Here is a 20949-nt window from a genome sequence, read left to right as displayed (position 1 = left end):
GGTAAGCTGGGTAGTGCATAACTTGGCACGTTTCAGCTATCATAGTTACAATGAAGAAACCATAGTGGAAAACATTTTTTGTTGTGAGAATGAAAAATGTAATAGACTTATCAGTAGATAGTAAGGTCAAAGTGTATCATGACACAGCGTACCAAGTTCTGGGTTCTCAGTGTGACTTCTCACAACATTTTCTAGCCCTCCACAGTGAGGATTCTACACCCACAGATTCAACCCATCCCATGGGAAATGATCAGGAAAAAATGGTGTCCGTACAAAACATGTGGAGTCTTTTTTTAAAATCATGATTCCCTAAGCAATATAGTATAACTATTTATATGGACTTTATATTTTATTAGGAATTATAATCTAGAGATGATTTCATCTACAAAAGAAGATGTGCATAGGTTATATGCAAATACTGCACTATTATTTATTTACTTTTGAGACAGGGTCTTGTTATGTAGTTCAAGCTGTCCTTGAATCCACTATGTAGCCCAGGCTGGCCTTCAACTCATGGCAATTCTCTTGTCTCAGCCTCCCAAGTGCTAGCATTGTAGGTGTGGACCACCATACCCAGCATAAAGTATTTTATGTAAGGGATTTGAGCATCTTTGGATATTGGTATCTACAGGAGTCTTGGATCCAACAGCTTGATACATAAGGAACGACTGTGTATCTTTTGTATGACTCTTAAATTCTCCTATAGAGAGGGTGTAGTTTATGTGACAACATAAAGAGTTCATTGTAGCTGGTATGTAGTGTTCCAGGTAGGGAACAATTAGAAATGTGGCTGAGAAGGAAAGAAAGGCTAGACCAGAAAAGGCCATGTAAAACCATGAGTAGGATTTGATTCTAAAGGCAGAGGAAACCAATAAAAAATTTTAAGTATACACAAATAGATTTGGGTTCTCCAAGTGTCATGCCAGCTACAGTCTGGAGAATGGAAAAAGGGGCCAAGAGTGAGAGACTGAAAGTGTCCAGGTTTTCCTGACTCAGAAAATACCTCCTGGAATGCAGAGACCACAGCATCTGGATTCAACACATAAAAACCTAGCCCAGTGCTTTTTATATACTCAGTATAACAGGTTTTTAAAGGTGTGTGGTAGTAGTGCATGAAACATCATTTTTCCTAAAATACAGATAAGACCTTTGTGAAAGAATAGAAAACTTTTTTTAAATTTATGAGCAGAGAAATGAAACCTGACTACTTCACACTTTAGTATTTTCCTTCTTGAAAATAAACATGCTATGTGCATATTTTGGGAATGTGGTGGCAGTGGCACTGTTGTTTTTGAGCATATATAACATGTAGCACAACCAAAAACTCATGACACCAACAGTTAGCCAACAAGATGTTCCCCAGCCGTAATTACTCTGCCCCACCCCATGCAGCTGGGTACAAACTGCTGACAGTGACGAGACTGTGTATCATCAGCATGTGCCACTTAATCTTAATCGTCACTCTGCCTGAGTAAGAGACTTCAGAGAGGTGAGTGGATCAGGGGTCTATAGTCATCAGTGCTGCAACTATTAAGGCTATTAGGGGTGGGGCAACCCAAGCCCTCTAGGAATTCACATCTTATGACTCTGTGCCTGGATACCAGACATGGAGTTACAGGACTTAATGAATGCCCTGGTGAGTTTCAATATTGCTCTGGTCTGATTATTTTCCATCCTTCTACTCCTCCCTTTGGGCATGGGAATGTTTACTCTGTGTTTTTGTACCTCTGCCAAGCCCTTCTGCCAAAAGGTGCCCTTGTTGGAGCTAGCTGGTCATGGACTGAACCCCCTGAAACTATGAGCTAAGTAATCCTCTTCTCCTTTAACTTGTGGGTGTCAGGTATTTTCTCCCAGCAACTGGAAGGCTAACCAATACATAGCATCTGTACAGGAAAAAGTGAAGAAAAAAATCACCTGATGGTTCCAAGGACTGAAAACCCTCAGACACTCAGTGGGAAGTGCAGGGAGCAAAGAAGAACACAGAAGCTAAACCTGGGTGTGTTCTACAGGTCCAGCATGTAACTGAGTTCAAGAGGGATGCAATAGATTTGTGGTTCTAGCTGCTAGGATCAAATCTCACAGGAAAAACAGCTGGGGCAGAAGCAAAATGGTGCAGAATCTGCAGGAAGAGGAAACAGAAGGTCAAGATAACAAGAGGAGAGATACCTCAAAAAATATGAGGCTAGAATTTTGATCAGTTTGTAAAGATAACAGAAGAGAAAATGCTAAAGCCATAAAATTAGAAAGTTACACTGTCTCAAGTCTCTCTTTTAATGAAAAAAAATGCCTTATTTCACAATAAGCAACATAAAAGCAATGCAAGGGAATTCCATACAAAGTTATCAGAAAGAAAAAAAAAGGTCCTCATAGACTATGAGTACTACAAAAAAGTAAAGCTACAAAAATGAAAACTATATCTAGAAGGAGCACCAGAGTGAAGAAACATGACAGACAAAATATAAAAACATAATAAAACATGGAAAAGGCAAAGGATCAAAACATTAAAATGGGAAATAAAAAAGATTAATGATAGCTACAGAAGATAGGCAAAGAAGGTTCAACACACATATAATAGAAATTTATAATAAAACTAAAGCAGTGAAACAAAATAAATATAATTAGAGAAAATATTCAAATTTATTTTAAAAACAATGAAAACTACCTACTGAAAGAGCATTCATCCATGGGGGAAAACACAGTGATTAACAGCAGAATATAATCATGTCAAACTCTTGAATTTTAAGAAAAGGATAAACACACTGGGTACCCAGGCAAAGCTAATTTAAACATGAGAGAAAATTAGACTACATCAGACATTGAAAGCAAGGCTTAGACAGGTAATGAAGTAACAGATTTATGACAGTTAAGGAAAGACAATTTGAGAACCAGAGAGTGTATCTGGCCAAAGTCACTCTGAAGCAAACAGGGCATGGAAAAATAGTCAATAACATTTTGAACCTTGGGAAAAATTGTTTGAATAAGCTTTTCCAGAGAAATCAAGAGAAGAATGAACTTCCCATAAACAAAAACAAAAGAGAAGCACTGACTTATGATCCATGGAAACAGAGGGGGAGAAGAAATCATAAATCTAAGGCAATTTAAGAGAATATAAAGCAATAAAATAACCCAGGAAATGTGACACTCACCTAGAAATACAAATATTCAAGCATATTAGGAAGTTGTTCTTGTCGTAAATGTGATGATACTGCAATTGTATTGTTGTGTTTTTGTTTTACTTTGATTTTTTTAAAAACAGGCTATACAAATGAATGAGGTTCATTTTGGCGGACTCACAGGTGCACACAAATAAATATATTTTTTCACTCCCCATCATCCCCTCACCCCACCCTCCCCTTAGTTTCATATCCATCCCCCCACTACCTACCCTCATACCTCTCTTCTGTCCTCTTCTCCCTTTGTCTAATAATGGTCTCCCTTCTACTTTTTTGTTATCTTTTTTAGATTTCACATATTAGGAAGAACATGCACTCTTTGTCTGAGTCTGGTTTATTTTGCTCAAGATGATGATCTTGAAATTCATCCTTTTCTCTGCAAATGATAAAACTGTGTTCTTCTTTATGGGTGAATAACATTCCACTGTGTCTATTTCCCAAGTATACTTTGTCCATTCATCCACTGATGGGCATCTTTGCTGGTTCCATATCTTGGCTATTATGGAATTGTGCTGCAATAAATGTGGGTATTCAGGTACCCCTATAGACTGCTATCTTTAATTGCTTCACACACATGATGCCATAGCTGGATCAAATGGTAGTTGCCTTTTTAGGAACATCCATACTGATTTCCATGATGCCTGTACTAATTTACATTCCCACCAGCACTATGGAAAGCTTCATTATTTCTCCATATTCTCACCAGCATTGGTTTCTTTCTTTCTTTCTTTCTTTCTTTCTTTCTTTCTTTCTTTCTTTCTTTCTTTCTTTCTTTCTTTCTTTCTTTCTTTTCTTTCTTTCTTTCTTTTTTCATTCTTGATGTTAGCCATTCTCACCTGGTGAGATGGAATTTCAGTGTAGTTTTGGTTTGCTTTTCCCTAAGGGCTACCAATGTAGAGCATATTTTACCAACTCATCAGTCATTTGTACCTCTTCTTTTAAGAAGCATAGGTTTAATTCATTTGTCCATTTATTGACTGGGCTATTTGCAGTTTTGGTATTGAGTTCTTAAGACATGGTTAATTTTTAGAGGAACAGACTGACATATTTCAGTTGAAATAATATGATAGATGGGGATTGGAGTTGGATTAGGAGGAGACAGAGATGAAACAAAGTTGTCCACACATTGATACACATCTAAGCCAGTTGATAGATTCATGAGGTGCATGTATTTCTCAATATGTAATGAAATTCTGGCCACTGTTAAAGATTGCTTTTCCTATCCTGACAACACATGTGAAAGAGTATCTTTTGGAGGTTGAAGACCACCAGTTATAAAGACATTATAACATTTTCCAGCCTTAGTGAAGAAGACTCTTCATAATTTTCCTGTGTCCAAATTTGAAATACAATTAAGTTATCCATAAAGTTATATAGTCTGTAATCAGAACTGCACTGTAACCTGATGTAAAAAAGAATACAAAAATCCTTATCTGAGCTTTATTGTCCTTAGAAAGGATAATGCAGTTTTTATTCCATCTTTCTAATTAGTAATTTAAGCATATGTTCAGCATTTAACTCTAAATGTTTGCCTTTTCCCCAAGCTCGAAGACAGCTGTCCAAGATTTGAATGCCAGAAAACATTTAAATATCAACATCTGTTGAATTATGTTAATTTAGTGTAATATAATTGGGCATGAGTTAGAACTGATCAGAAGTGTATGAAATAAACAAAGGTAAACTCTCACCAATTTCTTGGTATACAAATAAAATCATTAAGGAATGATAAAAAAAATTTGCTTTGAAAGAGGAATGGTAAAAGAAAAATACTACTATAAAAAAATTGATTTTAAAGACTATGGGACAATATCTTGTTATTTTTAAATTGATCTAAAAAATGAAAGGAAATGAAAATGAGCTAAAATGAGTGATACTTAAGTGTTTAATAGTTAAATATTTTATACACTGCTTAAGTAAAATATTCTAAGATTATATTTATATGTGCATTAAAATTTTAGATTGCAAGATAGTATCTGTTATATTAGGAGCAGTAACTGAGTAGATGTGATTTCAGTTCTGTCGACATTAAATAGTGTTTTAAAATTGACAGTGTTTTCAGTGTGGCAGATGAATTTAGCAGGCCCATTCTGGGGTCTGTATAATACAAAGTATCAAGCAGCAGCAGCTGTTTATTGCTTTGCTGATTTACAATATAAATTTTTACAGAAATTTTCTTATTAATAAATGAGGGTTGCTTATTTGTTTGGGGAAGTGTGCTGGCACGGTCACACGCCGTGTGCATTCACAGTGTCCCGAACGTCCCCGTAATGAAGCTGTAACACAGGCCATGGTGGTGACACACGCTGCCGGGCCTTAATCGTTTCCTGGGGGAGACGTCTAGGGGGGTAAAGGTTAGCTCTCTGTCTGCGCCTGCTCAATCACAGCCCCGTTTGGGAAGAGTGCCAACTGCGGAACAGACACCTGTCCTTAAGGAAATGGCCTCAGATCGCAAATTTATTTTAGCTAAGGGTCACTGCAACAGCTTACACATGCTAACGATTTTTCGTCATTAGTGACTGCGGACAGATTCAGCTGCCATCCCGTGGCTGGGAGGAGGCTGGGCATGCTTCTAACCATGTGAAAACACCTAGCTCTTCCAACAGGCAGAAAGGAGATAAGTAATCGGTTTACCCCCAATTTTATTTACCACATACTGGATCCATTATGTATTTCCAAATAGCAAATTCCTTTCTTCCTGTGTGGGTTCATCACATTCAAGTGAAAGACCACCTCTCGGAATTCTTATTGGCTGATAACTAATTTTAGTTAGCAAAATCACAACTTAAAAATAACACTATAATCATTAATTTAAAATCTTGCAAGAAAGGTTAGGCTTTCAGATCCCGAAAGGACAGGAGGTATGAGAACTGGCAATTTGAGGACAGCGTGGTTTTATAAAATACAATAATTTGGTTATACAGTGTAAAATGGACCAATTAAATCCCTTAAAACCCATTTTATGTTGTACATGTGGAACGATTCCAATTACTCTGCTCTTACTCTAAGTATCTCTACACCTAGAAGTTATTCAAATGTTCTTTTTAATTAGAATACATACATAATTAAAAGTATTCCAATTAAACAAACATGGAATGCATACATTCTAATTAAAGGAGTATGTGAGTATTTTCTAGTAGTTCACTCATGCACATACAAGAATGAATCAAAATAATTTAAAATTTCTTTTCTCTCTGAAAGGCTAGGCAAACTTATTCGCAGCAATGAAATCTAATGCTACTTTTAACTTTGAAGATGAAACACTATAAAGTCCCAGAAGGTTTTAAAGTTAGTACTTAAAATCAATTCCAAGTCATTATTTTGGACAGACAAAATATAAAATGTCAAGTGATAACTTATTTTAGAATACAGTGTTGAATTATAGTTTTAATATGACAAAAGGGTTTTAAAATCTTACACTTACTGCTAGTATAGATAACATTTCCTCTGTAACAATTAAAATACAGCATTATTTACTTTGGTTGATATATCAATTTTGTTGCTGCATTTCTGTGAAAAGCTGCATTAAACAAACCTAGTCCATGTCATTATGCTATACTGTAGTCTAATGAACAGTTATCCTATTCCAATTTATTAACAGCTGCTCAAAAATGTAGTAATTAATAGTTTCATTTATTTTTGGCAAACCTGTAGAATGACAAATAGTTTTGTATCTATTGCAAATTAGGTCTTTCCTAAATAACAAATGACTGCATGGGAAACAATGAGCAAATAGAACCCTTGAACATCTTTGGAGCTTTAGAAGATCAAATAAAGAGCAGCTGCAATTCTGTCTGTTACATTTGCAACAAAATACAGCAATCTGTGTCTTCATATGGAAATGAAAGTGTGCTGCACAACTGCCAACAGAAACATTCTCTGTATTGTAGTGCAGAAAGATGACATGAGTGTGTGTGTGTGGGTGTGTACATGTGCGTGAGAATATGTGGAGGGATTTGCTGTTTCTCAGATTAAATCCATTGTCTTTTGGTTCATTTTAGGAGTTTTTCGTTGTTTGGGTTTTTTTTTAGACAAGGTCTTGCTACCTAGTTCAGGCTGATCTTGAACTCACTGTGTAGCCCAGGCTGGCCTCAGACTCACAGTCATCTTCCTGCCTCAGCCTCCCAAGTGCTGGGATTACAGGTGTGCACCACCACGCTTGGCAGAGGAGGATTTATTTATTTATTTGTTTATTTGTTTATTTTAAATAATGGTCAGGGAAGATGATAAAATGTTTATTTCTTCCCTCTTATTATTAAGAGATAACAGAAACTAGAGGACAATATACAAGGATTATCAAATCATTTGTTTTTAGGAACTAAGTAAGAAGTGAATTAACAAACACATTTCTAAAATATACTATAAAATTAGGAAGCGCTTAATATCAGTAATGAAAATGTTTTCACTTAATCACAAATTACATGCTAGATTATTAGTTGATTTTGCTTATGTGCTTCATAAGAGTAAATGACAAAACTCACACAAGGTAGGAAACAGAAAAATGCTAACCCACAGCCTAAAAGATACCGAAAGACCTTGACAGGTTCCAAATAATTAAAGGAAGCGGCCACCATCCACCATGCTTGCTGCATGGATTCTTACAGTAATAACGAAGAATCCTAAGTATAAAAACATCTCGAGAGTAAGATTCTTCAAGAACATGTGACTTAGTACTAGGAATGGTTTAAGGCAGAGATGGCGAACCTTTTCGAGACGAGTGCCCAAACTGCAACCCAAGCCCACTTATTGCAAAGTGCCAACAGTGCAATTAACCCTGAACACTGAGGTTTTAGTTTAGAAAAACCAACTGCTACCGGATGCTTGGCTGCTGAGGCGACCTGGCTCCTGCGCTGAAAGAGAGGGATCTGTGTGCCCACTGCGGCATGCATGCCAAAGGTTCGCCACCGCTGTTGTAAGGCACCCACTGAACTGACTTTCCATTTGGGAAGGTGGATGGGCCACTGTGGTGCTCAGCAAGGCTTCTGACAGGAGAAATGGTGTGTGATTATTCGACTGCAGCTCGAAATGACATAAGGGCAAAAGAAAGGTGTCTCGAATTTTGAGAAGCAGAAACATCAGAAGTAAACACCGAAATTTAAAAAAGCTCAATTGGATATTGCAGGACATTTTTCCAGGTGTTCTGGGACCAACCCAGTTCTCCCCACTTTCTTGCTTGTAGCTCTCCGAAGTACCTGCAGAATGTGCCAGGAATGCAGCACCCTGAGGCAGGGAAGCACCAAGGGGAACAAGCCGAACTCCTCCCAGTCTGCCCTGCATACAGGATGCCCATGGGTGCTTTAGCTGGCGCCTTTCAGGGTCCTAGGCAGTGGTGCAAACCTGCGTCCCCTTCAGGCCGTGGTCCTGAGCCTGGGGGCTCAGCCTCAGAGGGGCCCTAGGCTTCTTTCGTCTCTGTCTCTTGCCGCTGTCTGTAAGTAATAAATCGGCTTCATACAACTTGTTGAAAGTGAGTGTGCTCTGTCTAACTGGGCCCAGATAAGTTGGCAACCAGTGCACATGGGCTGCCTAGCAGATTCTGGGCCTGGAACTTAAAAACGATGTGCACTGGAGAAATACATCTCGATGCCACTGGCGGTCCTGCCTAAGAACACTCGGGCGCACTGCCCCCACTGTGAGCTGTGTGTGCTGCCACTTAAGCAAGTTGACTGGATCCAATAATTAAAGTTCACGTCTGCTGAATTATTGAGACAGATGATAGCTAGTCTGTTTGAAAAATAACAATTAAATATGCTTTCATGAATTTATTTACTGAAAGATTTCTGTGCCCTCCTGAGTTTGTATTTATGTTTTTAAGATTTTAAGGTAAGTAAAAAAAAAAATGACCCAACAATATGGACAAAACTCTGTGACACTGATGAAATATTAGATTAGAGATAAAATGCAAAAAAACTAAGATGAAACTTCACAGTGGGAAAATAAGCACAGAACACCGGATGAATGGAAGAATGATTGGAAAATAAAACTCTTCAGAGAAGCCAGGTGCTGTCGTGCGTGTCTGCAGTCCCAACCAGTGGGAAATTGGAGGCAGGATTGCTCGAGCAAGGATTTCAAGGCCAGTCTGGGCACTGTAGTGAGTGTCACACACACACATGCACACACACACACGTGCACAGACACACACACACACACACACACACAAAGGTTCTACCATTTTAATTATACAGAAGTATCAGGTAGGAATGAATAATCAACGTGGTACCAGAACACTGAAAAATGACAGGAAATGTGTAACTAATAGTCCTATCACACAAAATCTTGGGCAGCACATCTGATAAACATATGAGGATAATGATATGACAAAAACTTTTCATGTAAGTCACTCTCTGAAACAACATTCTATGATAAGGGGAACCAAAGTAAACAAATTAGAAGAGAATCAGCGTTTCTCTTCCATAAGTTTGGTTAGAGCACCAGTAGGTAGCACATGTTACTGTTGTTTACAGTGAGCACATGAGCTCCTGCAGTGCACTGATGTTTCCTCAGCAACCACTGGAACTCAGTGGGCATGGTGACAGGGCCAGGGCGGGGAAGTAGAGAGACTGAAAGCAGGTTAAGGAGCCCAAAGGAACCTGACCTTGTATGGAGAGGCAGAAGCACAGGCCAGCTTTACGAGCAGTCCATTACAATGAGGTAGAGCTTCCTGCTAAGACTGAGGAGACCTTGAAGGTCAGAGTTGGAAGAGAGACAATTTCTCTGCTCTCATCATTAGTTTAAAGAGCCTAGAGGAATAATGAAGTAGATGTGCCAGAAAGGGAGAAAGGGGATAAACCGGAGACCCAGAAAACCACCACTGAAATGTACTGTCCTTAGTGGCATTGGTAAGTGTGTCCCTAAAGCCCTTCTGCAGGAGATCCCGAAACTCTCAGATGGCAGAGGGCGAGATGTGCCACAGCCCAAGGGCTGAGCCCCGAGTGGACAGCCCTGGCCCTTGCTCCATGCAGAGCTTCTGAAATGATGCCTGCTTCCAGAGCATGGGGAGCTGCACAGTCCAGACTCCAACTCTGTGGCACAGACTGCCGACTCCTGTGCACTTACCCTTCCTTTCTGCCTTGGCATATTTGGGGAGCAAACAATCCCACAACTTACCGATTTAATGCACTGAAGTTCTGTTCTCCAACTTCTATGTTTTCCCACAACTTGAAAAAGGAAAAGCAAAGTCACTCAACCAAAAGGGTTAAGAAAAGTCAGGACAGCATTAAAAACACTAAGATAGAAAACGGATGCCAAGAGTGGAATCTAGGAAAACAGATGCCAAGAGTGGAATCTAGGAAAACAGATATAGAGAAGGATGGAGAAGAATCTTCATTTGCATTTAATAATGTGAAAATTAAATTTGAGGAATTATTTTTCTCCTTGTGTTTATTTCACCTTTTTAGATAGCCCTGTGTCTAACACAATGGATGGCTTTAGAGAGAGAAGGAAATACACAGAATCCACTAATCAAGACAAAAAGCACATATGACAGGAATGCTCAAAGAAACAAGAAAAGGTTGTGAAAAAGTTTTTCATCATTAAAAGATTTAGTATATAATATTGAGATAATTGCCCAGAAATCTTTCAAAATCACACACACACACATACACACACAATTTAAGGGTACTCCAATACACAAATAACCAAGTGAAAACTACTGAGAATCGAAAGGCCATGGAGCAATGATTCTAAAGCCAAACTGATTTCCAAACCATAATTTGATTCATAGCTAAACCAACACAAGGCAAGAATAAAAACACTTTCAGATGTGCAGAAATCCCATAAATTTAATGACCACTACTCTCTTTTTCAGAAAGCTGAGGAAAAACAATGCCATGGGATGCCTGGAAGAATTCCCGTGGGGGTAAGGTGAAGGAAAACTAGGGTTCTAGTGAAGAGAGACCCCAGGACACAGGTGTGTGGCAGGTCCAGGAACAAATGGTTCAGAACAGGCCTGCAAAGTGAGGCCCCAGAGGGATGCCACTGAGACAATAATCAGGAGGGATCACACTGCTGGGGAGAGATGGCCACTGAGTTACAGGTGGTATCTGTCTTTCTGATTTCATGTAACAGGATGGTCTCCAGTTCTACCCACTTTTCTGCAAATGACACAATTTTATTCGGTTTGGCTAAGTCTCCACTGTGGACAAGACTATACTTTCTTACCACTCATCTGCTAGGGGCAGCCAACCTGCTCCCGTAGCTTTGCTACTGGGAAGTGTGCTGCAGTAGACAAGGGTGTGCGGGTATGACCCTAGCATGCTGTGCTGTCTTCAACTCTTCAGGAACACAGTGTGGAGTGGTACAGCGGGGTCAGATGGGAGCTCTACTGTTGGTTTTTGAGGCAACTCTATATGGATTTCCATAGTGCTCTAATAATTTATACTCCCACTGATGGTGTAGTGATTTCATATCTTGAGAATGTGTTTCTTACATGGAGCGGAGTCTTGAAGGGCATGGGAGCAATCTGGATGGACTGTTGGAGAGAGAGAGCTCTGGGCAGAGGGAGCAGCAGGTGCAGAAGTCCTGAGATGTGAATGGGTTTGGGAACAGGACAGAACAAAGCAGAGGAAGACTGAAGAATCTGTTTGTTTAATTTCGACAGCTTTAGAGCTTCGCCATCATCATAGTACTTGTCATAAATTGTGCACATTTACAGCACACCATTTGATAAGCTTTGACATCCATACATGTAAGACCATCATCATAATCAAGGCAATAAAGACAGACCCCTATCACCCCAAGTTGGCCACGCCCCTTGGTAATCCTTTCTCCTGTACCTCCCTGGCACCCGTCCCCTGCCTAGACAAGGACTTAGCCGTTGTCGGTTGCTATACGTTAGTCTACATCTTGCCATGTGCACCCTTATTACTTCTTCTTCATGAGTTATGTTCCACTGTATACATACACCACCCACTGTTTATCACATACTTGTACTTGGATATTTACGACATATGTGTTTTTGGGGGGTTGCTATTAGGAATAAAGCTGTCAGGGACATCTGTGTACTGATGCATTCACATGGGTCACACAGTAGGTCTCTGTTTAATATTTAAGGAAACTTCTAAGCTGTTTTCCAGAGTAGTGGTACTATTTTACTTTCCCCCAAACATTTCTATTTCCACTACATCTTGCGTGAATCTTTTTCCTCTTATTTCATTGTGATTTTCCATTTTTCAGATGAGCAATGGTGCTTAACCTCTTTTCACGTGGGACTTTGCCTTCCACGCATCTTCTTTGGTGAGGGCTCTGTTCAAATTTCTCCTGTTTAACTGGGTAGAATGCTTCATGTGTACTGTTCTTTACGTATTCTCGATACAAATCTTTTATCAGACATGTGACCTGCAAATATTTTCTCCCAGTCTGTGCCTTTTTGTTCTCTTAATAGTCTTTAGAAAAACAGAAGTTTTTAATTTTGATAAAGTCCAATTTTCCAATTTGTTCTTTCATGGTTTGTTTTGCGTTCTAAGAAATATTTTTTTAACCCAAAGCATGACGGTCTATTGTTTTATTTATATATTTATGGTGCTGGGGAATTCGATCAGGGGCCTAGTGTGTGGGAGACACGTGCTCTTCCCCACACCTGCAATGCAGCTCCCCCAAGGCCCTGCTAGTTAATGGTGTGACTGGGCCTGGAGGTCCCCTGACATCTGGTCAACCTCTGCGCATATGATAGTGTGGCTGTTTCCAGAGGAGACTCACATTGATTAGCAGACTGCTTTCCTCAGTGGGGGTGGGCCTCATCCAATCAACTGTCTTTCAGTTGAACAAAAAGGCCTAATAAGGGAAGAGCTCCACCTGAATGCTTAGGCTGAACCCTGGTTTACACTAGAATTGCAAAGCTGGCTCTTCCCATCCTGGAGTCTGCTCGCTTCCACTACACCTTGAGTCTGACACTCTGGTGGGTCTCAGGCCATCAGCTCCAGCTGGCTCTGCACCTCGGGCTCTTCAGGCCCAATGCCTGTGCAGTGCAGGTCTCAGGACTTCGCAGCCTCCTTAATTATGTAAGCCAGATCTCTACAGTGCATCTCTCTCCCTTACACCTCTCACACATAGGTATACATTAAACATATAGGAGATGTGTGTGTATGCATATATACACTTGTATATATGATATTGGTTGTTTTTCTAGAGAATCCACACTAATACCACAAGGCCACGAAGATTTTTTTCTTGTATTTCTTGAATGTTACTATTTTGGGTTTTGTATTTAGGTTTGTGATCTTCTTGAGTTATTCCACAGGGCATATCTCATAAAATGCTCCTTGATTTACAGTGGGATTATAAACTACGAAGCCTATTGTACACTGAAAACACTGTGTTGAAAATGCATCAAACACATCTGACCTACTAAATATCACAGCTCTGCTGCCCTCACTGTAGAATGTGGGTTGTTTATGCTTGTGGTCCTGTGGCTTCCGGGGAGCTGTAGCTCAGTGCTGCTGCCCGTAATCACAAGGAAATATCATACTGCATAGCGCTAGTGTGGAACTAGAGCAAGATTCCAAGCAGTTTCCATGGAGTGTGTAACACTGCCATCCCATCACAGAGGCGAACTGGCTCACTGGATTTCCCAGCTGAGGAAGTCCCGTGGCCTACAGTCTGTAAACTGGAGACCTAGGGAGGTAGGGGAGTGACTCAGTCCCAGTGGAAGGCTGGGGACCAGGGGGGCTCACAGTGTGAGTCCTGTGTCCAAGTGCATGCGCACAAGTGTCTGAGGGCATAAGAAATGGATATCCCAGCTCAAGAAGACAGAAAGAATTTCCCTTTGCTCTCCCATGCTGTTTTATTTGGGCCTCACTGGACTGGATGATCTCTACGTGCACTGGGGAAGGCCATCTGTAGTCTACTGATTCAAACGCTGATCTCTTACACACACTTTGAGAGGTAACACTTCACCAGCTCTCCAGGTATTCCTGCCCAGGCAAGCTGGCACACACACATCAGGAGGTTACGGATTGAAAATCTTTTTTGTTCTACTGCAAATGACTATCAAATTGTTCCACCACCACAAACTTCTTTCCCTGAATTGTCTTTGTACCTTAGCAAAAACCAGTTGTGTGTGTGTGTGTGTGTGTGTGTGTGTGTTCGGAGGCATATTTCTTGACCTCTATTCTGTTCTAATAATCTATTTTTTTAATCTTGACACAAATATCAAACTGTCTACATTACTATCCCTCTGTAATAAGTCTTTAAATCAGGTAATGTTAGCCTTCCAACTTTCTTTTTCAATGTTCTTTTGATTATTTTAAACCATTTCCATGTCCATATGAAACTTAGAATAAGCGTGTCCATTTCTACAAAATAGCCTGTTAGGATTTTGATTTAGACCATATTGAACATATAGACAATTTAAGGGAACTAAACTTAAAAGAATATCTTGTCTTTTGACTCATAAACAAGGCATACCTCTCCAGTTATACAGGTCTTAAAGACTTGTTTATCTGGTTTTTATTTATGTGCTATTTTTCTTGCTTTATATTGTTAGTAACTTCTTGTAAATCTTTTAGTTAGTATTTATCAAGCTAATTTTAATGCTGTTGACTCACTTGTGCTAATATTTCTGCCTCTGTTCGAATTGTAATCTAATATATTTGCAAAGGCTCTTCTCCTAGAATGTCTTATGATCTTGGCGAGTGAGTTCATTTCCCTCTGGGAACACAGGCTACTCTCTCGGGTAATAGGAGAGTGGGAAGACCCGCTGTCTTGTCTGTTTCAGCCCCGAGCAGTTCAGTGTTGGTCTGTGAGCCCTAGAGGGGGAAGTCTGGCCGCAGACAGAATCACACCTCAGCCTAAGCGATAGTTGGAGGTCCCACAAAGATGTGTGTTGCAAGTCTCCAGCTGGACTGAAGGCATTATAATTCACAAGCTTTCTAAGCTCCTCACAAACATAACTCTGTGGCCACCCTGTGCTCATCCTTGAAGACACATGGACCATGAATACTGAAGGCAGTAAAATTTCTTCCAATTGCCATCTTACTGCAGCACACGCATTTCGATACCATGATTTGTTTCTTTTGATATATGAATTTCTTAGGAATATATTTTTTAACTCTAAACTTTGTGAAACATATATTCTTATTACTGATTGCTAACCATCATGTTTAAGTCAAGTAATATGCTCTTTATGAGGCACTACAGTTTCTTGGTACTACTAGTAATATGACCAGGCACATTGATAATCTCGTAATTATTCCACATATGTTTGAGAAAAAGGTACTTTTTCTAATAGTTTAGATGTGGTATTAAATATAATTTCATTAACTTAAGCTTCCTACTTTTGTGTTATATAAACTTTCAGTTTATAAATTTTCTGCTGACTTAGATTATCAATAATTTGAGATTTATTGGGACCACCATGACCCTGGGCCAGTGAGGTTTCTGGATGTATTGCTATTGATGCTTGCTTTATACATTTTGAGGGTAATTTTATTACTACTACTAATAAGATTACTTAATCTTCAGGTGAACTGAATCTTCTATCGATGAATAATGACAGTTGTGAAGGCTTCTTTTTATAGTGTATCTGGCATACCCTGTTCTACCCTTTGGGTTTCTAGCTTTCCTTGTCATGATATTTCAGGTGTGTTGCCTATTAAAAAAAACACAGAGCTGGAGTTTTTAAAAAAATCTAACCTGGGGCCGGGGATTTAGCTCAGTGGTTCCAGCGCCTTCCTCGAAAGTGCAAGGTCCCAAGTTTGATCCCTGGTACCAAAAATAAAATAAATTAAAAAATCTAATCTGGCTAGCTCTGTTTCTAACTGAGGAGCTTGATCCATCGACACTTCTTGTGACCACTGATAGATGGATATGATCTGCTTGTCTAATTTTTATGTTTTCTGTGCCCCATTTTCTCAATGCTTCTTCTTTTAAGAAGTCTACTTTAAAAAATGGACTTTATTATTTTGGGGGGAGTACAGCAGCAATATTTTAATTCCACAGCCTCTCAACTGGTTTGGCAATTATATAACTCCACTTTTACCAGTTTAATAATTATTTTTGAAGTTTTATCAGTGAATACTCAATACAGCCTTATTAAGTATCCATGATCTCACTGACCAATAAAGTAAACATTCGAAACAATTTGAACACTTTAGCCTGGAGTTTTAAATCCCCAGCACTGCCAACCTAACACGCTATTACTGTCCATGATTTTATATTATATCCTTCAGAGCTCTATAGATTATATTTTATTACTTGAATTCTTTTATTTTTAATTAATTTAAAAAATCATACATTTTCCTGCGGTATAATAATCTTTTTATGTAAGCAATGGTTTATATAAAGTTTTTGTGAATTCACTGACTCAGTATCCATTCTTGCATCTCAGACTTTCCTTGGAAAATAATTTTCTTGAAATATATCCTTAAAAACTCTTTTGGCAACATTGTACTGATAGTAAACTTTCTCATTTTTTCAAAGTATTACAAGGACTCTTTTATCTTCACACATAAAGATGTTTTTCCAGGTACACACTTCTAGGTTGACAGTGTATTTTCTTTCCATATTCTGGAGAAGATTCCCCTGTCTTCCAGTTTTATTCTTGATGTCATTTCTCTGTGGATAATTTGTCTTTCCTCTATGAATTCTTTTTAAGATCTTCTGTTTGTCTCTGCTGTAATACAGTTTGCTATTTTGTCTAGATTTCTTTTGTCTTATTTTATTTCATATTCAAGAGCATTTTGTATGTTATCTATGCATTTATAAATTTCATCAGTTTGGGAAATTCTTAGTATCTCTGCCAATGTCATGTTTTCTTCAGCTCTTCCGTTCTTTCTGACAAGGATTCTGATTAAATTTATTCTTAGCTCTTTTGTGTGTCTCTTATCCACTCTTCCGTTTTTTTCCAACTCCTTGAATTTTACACTGTATTATACTGCCTTCTTTCTTCAGATGTACTGTATGCTCCAGTTCACTAATTACCTCTTCAACAATCATACTTCTCATTCCTAAGAAATATATATATAGTACATATATATTTCACTATACATATATTTTGCTATATATATACTATATATAGTATATATATTTCACTATATATTTCACTATATATATATGTGTTTCACTTCTGATTGATAAATTTTAACAGCAGTTTGTTAAAACTGCTTGGAGCAATTTGTTTCTATGTACATTTCATCTACAGGGATTTCAGAATCTATATCTAATAATAATTTTAGGTACTGACATTCTTAGAGGCAGATCTATTAGTTGTTTATGTTGACTTTCATGGATGGTGAATTACCTCATTTTACGTTTAGCAAGCTTGATTTTCTAAATTAGGTATGTGGGCTTTGTATTTGCTTCAGCGGGTACCTAGGGGATCTCAGCTGGGTTGGACAGGCAGCCGGCTACCGTAAACCCATCCTGCTTGCTGGGCAGTGCTAAACTCTGTGGCTGGCACCGTAGCCTTGAGAGACTCTTGGATGCCAGGGTGGCTGCTGAGTATCTTAGTATCTTATCTTATTAAAAAAATTAAGTAGAACTCTGAGGCAATAGTTCTGATCAATATTCAGGCATGAATGTTGTCTTAGTTTTCTCATTGCTGAGACAAAGTACACGACACCTGAAGTTAAAGGAGGAAAGGTTTATTTAGCTCACAGTTTGTAGGTGTTTCAATCCATAGCTGGCTGACTCCAAAGCACAATGGCCTGGGAGAGAGGCATTGCAGAGATGGCAGAGCAGGCAGAAGGCACCAAGCAGCAAGGAGGGCAACAGCCCTCTTTCTGTCCCTTACGTTACCTCTGGGGTACATGCCCTCAGGGTAGGCAGCACTCACGGGGCGGGGGGGGACCCTTAATCCCAGCAACACACACCCTAGACCCAGTCACCTCTGAGAAGCCCCACCTATGACCACATGGGGCTTTGAGGGGACAGCTGGACACAGCCATAGAAAATGTGCAGCCACTTTCATCCAAATAAAAATCAAATCTCCAGAAACATCACATACAAAATTTGGAAATATATTGTCTAAAACAGCAAACTGAAGAAAATCCTTTGTACTGAGGAAAAATAACATGGACTTAGCAACATAAGATGAAAAAGACCTTAAATGTACTTTTCGTTTTTTGTTTTGTTTTGGTTTTTGGTACTGGGGATCGAACTCAGGTCCTTGCACTTGCACAGCAGATGGTGAAACCACTGAGCTAAATCCCTGGCCCCTTAAATGCACTTTTAAAAAAGACTAACTACCTCTTTAGTCTTTACCCATTTGAGTATTACTAGAATGAGTATATATATTGCTGTAAGTTCTAAGTACCATTTAAGTGTAGCAGAAATGACTAATTTCACCTTTTTAAAAGTTAAAAAAAATAATTGCTGTAAGGCAGATCTCAAATACATTAGCATTTTTGTTTGTTTGTTTGGTTTTTTTGTACCTGGGATTGAACCCAGGACCTTGTGCTTCTGAGGCAGGCACGGTGCCACTGAGTTAAATTCCTGGCCCTGTCAAATGCGTTAGTTTTAAGAGATAGGAATTATCTTTAAAAAAATTCATTCTTTGTTTTTCAGAGGGTTTAAACAATACACAGAAAATGGTATTAATAGCAATCCTGAAATAGATTCTGGCAAACAATAACTAAAATATTTGAAGGCAGGGTTTTAGAACCAAAAGGCAGCACAAAACACACCACCCCACCTTCACAGCAGTACAGGTACACATGGCCCAGGATGGATGAGGAGAATTTATAATGATTCTGAAGGGCTTACCTGCTGGCTGTTTTCCCTGAACAGCTTTTCCTGTGTCCTCGTTCAGCTCGGTTATCTCTCAGAAGCTGATGCTATATAAAATGTTAAGACAAAGTTGTAGAAATAAAAATATTTTCATTATATTATTTTGCAAGGAGAAAAGTATTTAAAGGGACACTAATTTGTTCACTTTGCATTCCTTTTTTTCCCTTATTGATTTCTCTTAAAGCAAAGACTACTGCCTTTGCTAGAGATGCCATTGTCACTGTCACAAAAATGTCAGTGAAAGTTGGCTGTCCAGTGTGTCCCAGTCAGGTGACCTGAGCCCAGGGCTGGCTGTCCAGAACTCAGTTGTGTCCCTGGTCCTCTGGTCACCCAGGCTGGGGTAATGTCACCTCTCGTCTGTGGTTTTGCCTGTGGCTTCCAGCTGTGACGTTTTCGAGGTAGGGCACCTGTGCAGATGTGAAAGAGCTAATAGTACTTTCTTGTGCCTACTGGCTTACCTGTGTAAGGAGACAAGCTTAAAATATCTGTCAAATAAATTATTGGCTTCGAAATATATAATTAAAAAATATGTATTAGATTGCTCCCCAAAATGCTCTCCTGTGGACTTCCTTTTACTCTTGTTTTACCCTAACTGCAAAGAAAAAAACAGGGAGTCAATACTCTTCTCTATGTGTTCAGTGAAACTGTAGTTTACCTTATTTATGCAGGTGTGTGACTATATGCAAGACTAGGCTAAAAAAAAAAGTTCTGCAGTCCATTAGAAATTAACCTTAACCAAAATGGAATTCTTAAAGTAATAATGCAAGACAGACCCAGGTTCCAATCCCAGCTGTGCCAGTAATGCAGGAATCACTAGGTTTCCATGAGAGCTTTACCAGGTACAAGCTGTGTAACCTTAGGCCAAAGTACTTAACCTTTCTAAATCCTGTCCCACCTGTAAGACAAGGATAACAATACTATCTACCCAGAAGGCTGCTGAGAGTATTAAATAAGATAAACTGTGTAAAACACTTAGCACTATGACACGGGAACATAGGGGATGCTGAGAATAGAGCTCAAATGCTACAACTGTGGCTAAGATTACAACTTTGGTTATGACGAATGAGCCTGGTTGTCCGGGGGTATTGTCTGACCAACAGCAACAACTTTTAATGAAGGAGAATTGATTGGAACTGTTTACTGGCACCATTTAGAATCTATTACTCATTTATTTCATCCTTATTGAGAAGTAAAACATCTTTGATCACCAAGAATATAGCTAGATTATTCTTTCAAGAAGGTCTTAACTATGAACGTATCTCAAACTTCTCCTAAACACCCACTTCCTCCCATCCATCCCCATTGCTGCTGCTCTCCTCCTGACCTGAATGGACCTCTCAAGTGGCCTTCTCCAACCACACTCCCTTACTTCCCTCTTTACGTTGCAGCCAAAATAAGCTTTCTAAAACGAATTTTATCTCTTGAGATAAAACCCACAATGTAAAGGCTTTCATGGACCTTTATAATCTGATTGTATCTCTTAAGTGTGAATTTACCATGCTTCCCCCACCCTGTCTCCTGACCTCCTTACTTCTGAGTGATAGGTCCCAGCCCTAAGGACCTTCTAGTTCAGGTATATAGCCTGCTCTCCCTCATCTCTGGCCCGCTGCTTCACATACTCAATTCTCCTGCATCACCAGGGTTCCCCACTGCATCTACAATATTTTCAGTGCTCAATAAATATTTGTGGAATGAATGAATGAATGAGGTAATGAAATAGGAAGTGAGACCTGGTATCTGATAAGTAGCTGAAGCCATATCTCATTATTACTACTAATAGAAAATAGCAAGCATTTATCTTAAGTCCGTTAATCTGAAAGTGTTTCAATTTAGAAACACTTCGTACCATGAACATAAATTGCTTCTGAAAATAAAAAAAATATAATTACTTTGGCATTTCTAAGTCTAGTGCCTTTAAGAACATATATACAAACCAACATTTGTGACACAGATAGCTAGAGGAAAGATGATAAAATCTCTACCTCTGTCTTAAATTAATGGTAGTTAATTAACTTTTCAAATTCTAAGATAAATCACAGATATTTGCACATTTTTCCTA

General features: G+C 39.0%; 1 protein-coding gene across 2 annotated transcripts in view; it reads right to left on the bottom strand.

The window, feature by feature from the left end:
- Positions 1-20949, bottom strand: part of Gpatch2 (G-patch domain containing 2) — a 171754-nt gene that overhangs the window by 23756 nt on the left and 127049 nt on the right. For both annotated transcript variants that reach the window (XM_004867387.3, XM_021246418.2), the window contains exon 8: positions 18867-18937. In XM_004867387.3, coding sequence (XP_004867444.1) covers positions 18867-18937 — 71 coding nt within the window. The remainder of the gene's footprint in view (positions 1-18866; positions 18938-20949) is intronic.

Source organism: Heterocephalus glaber, unplaced genomic scaffold, assembly GCF_053883595.1.
Source record: "Heterocephalus glaber isolate CG9 unplaced genomic scaffold, H.glaber_assembly_v1.0 deba00001067, whole genome shotgun sequence".
Taxonomy (NCBI): Eukaryota; Metazoa; Chordata; class Mammalia; order Rodentia; family Bathyergidae; genus Heterocephalus; species Heterocephalus glaber.
Note: the sequence above shows the minus strand (reverse complement) of the source record. Positions and strands in the feature narration are given on the sequence as shown.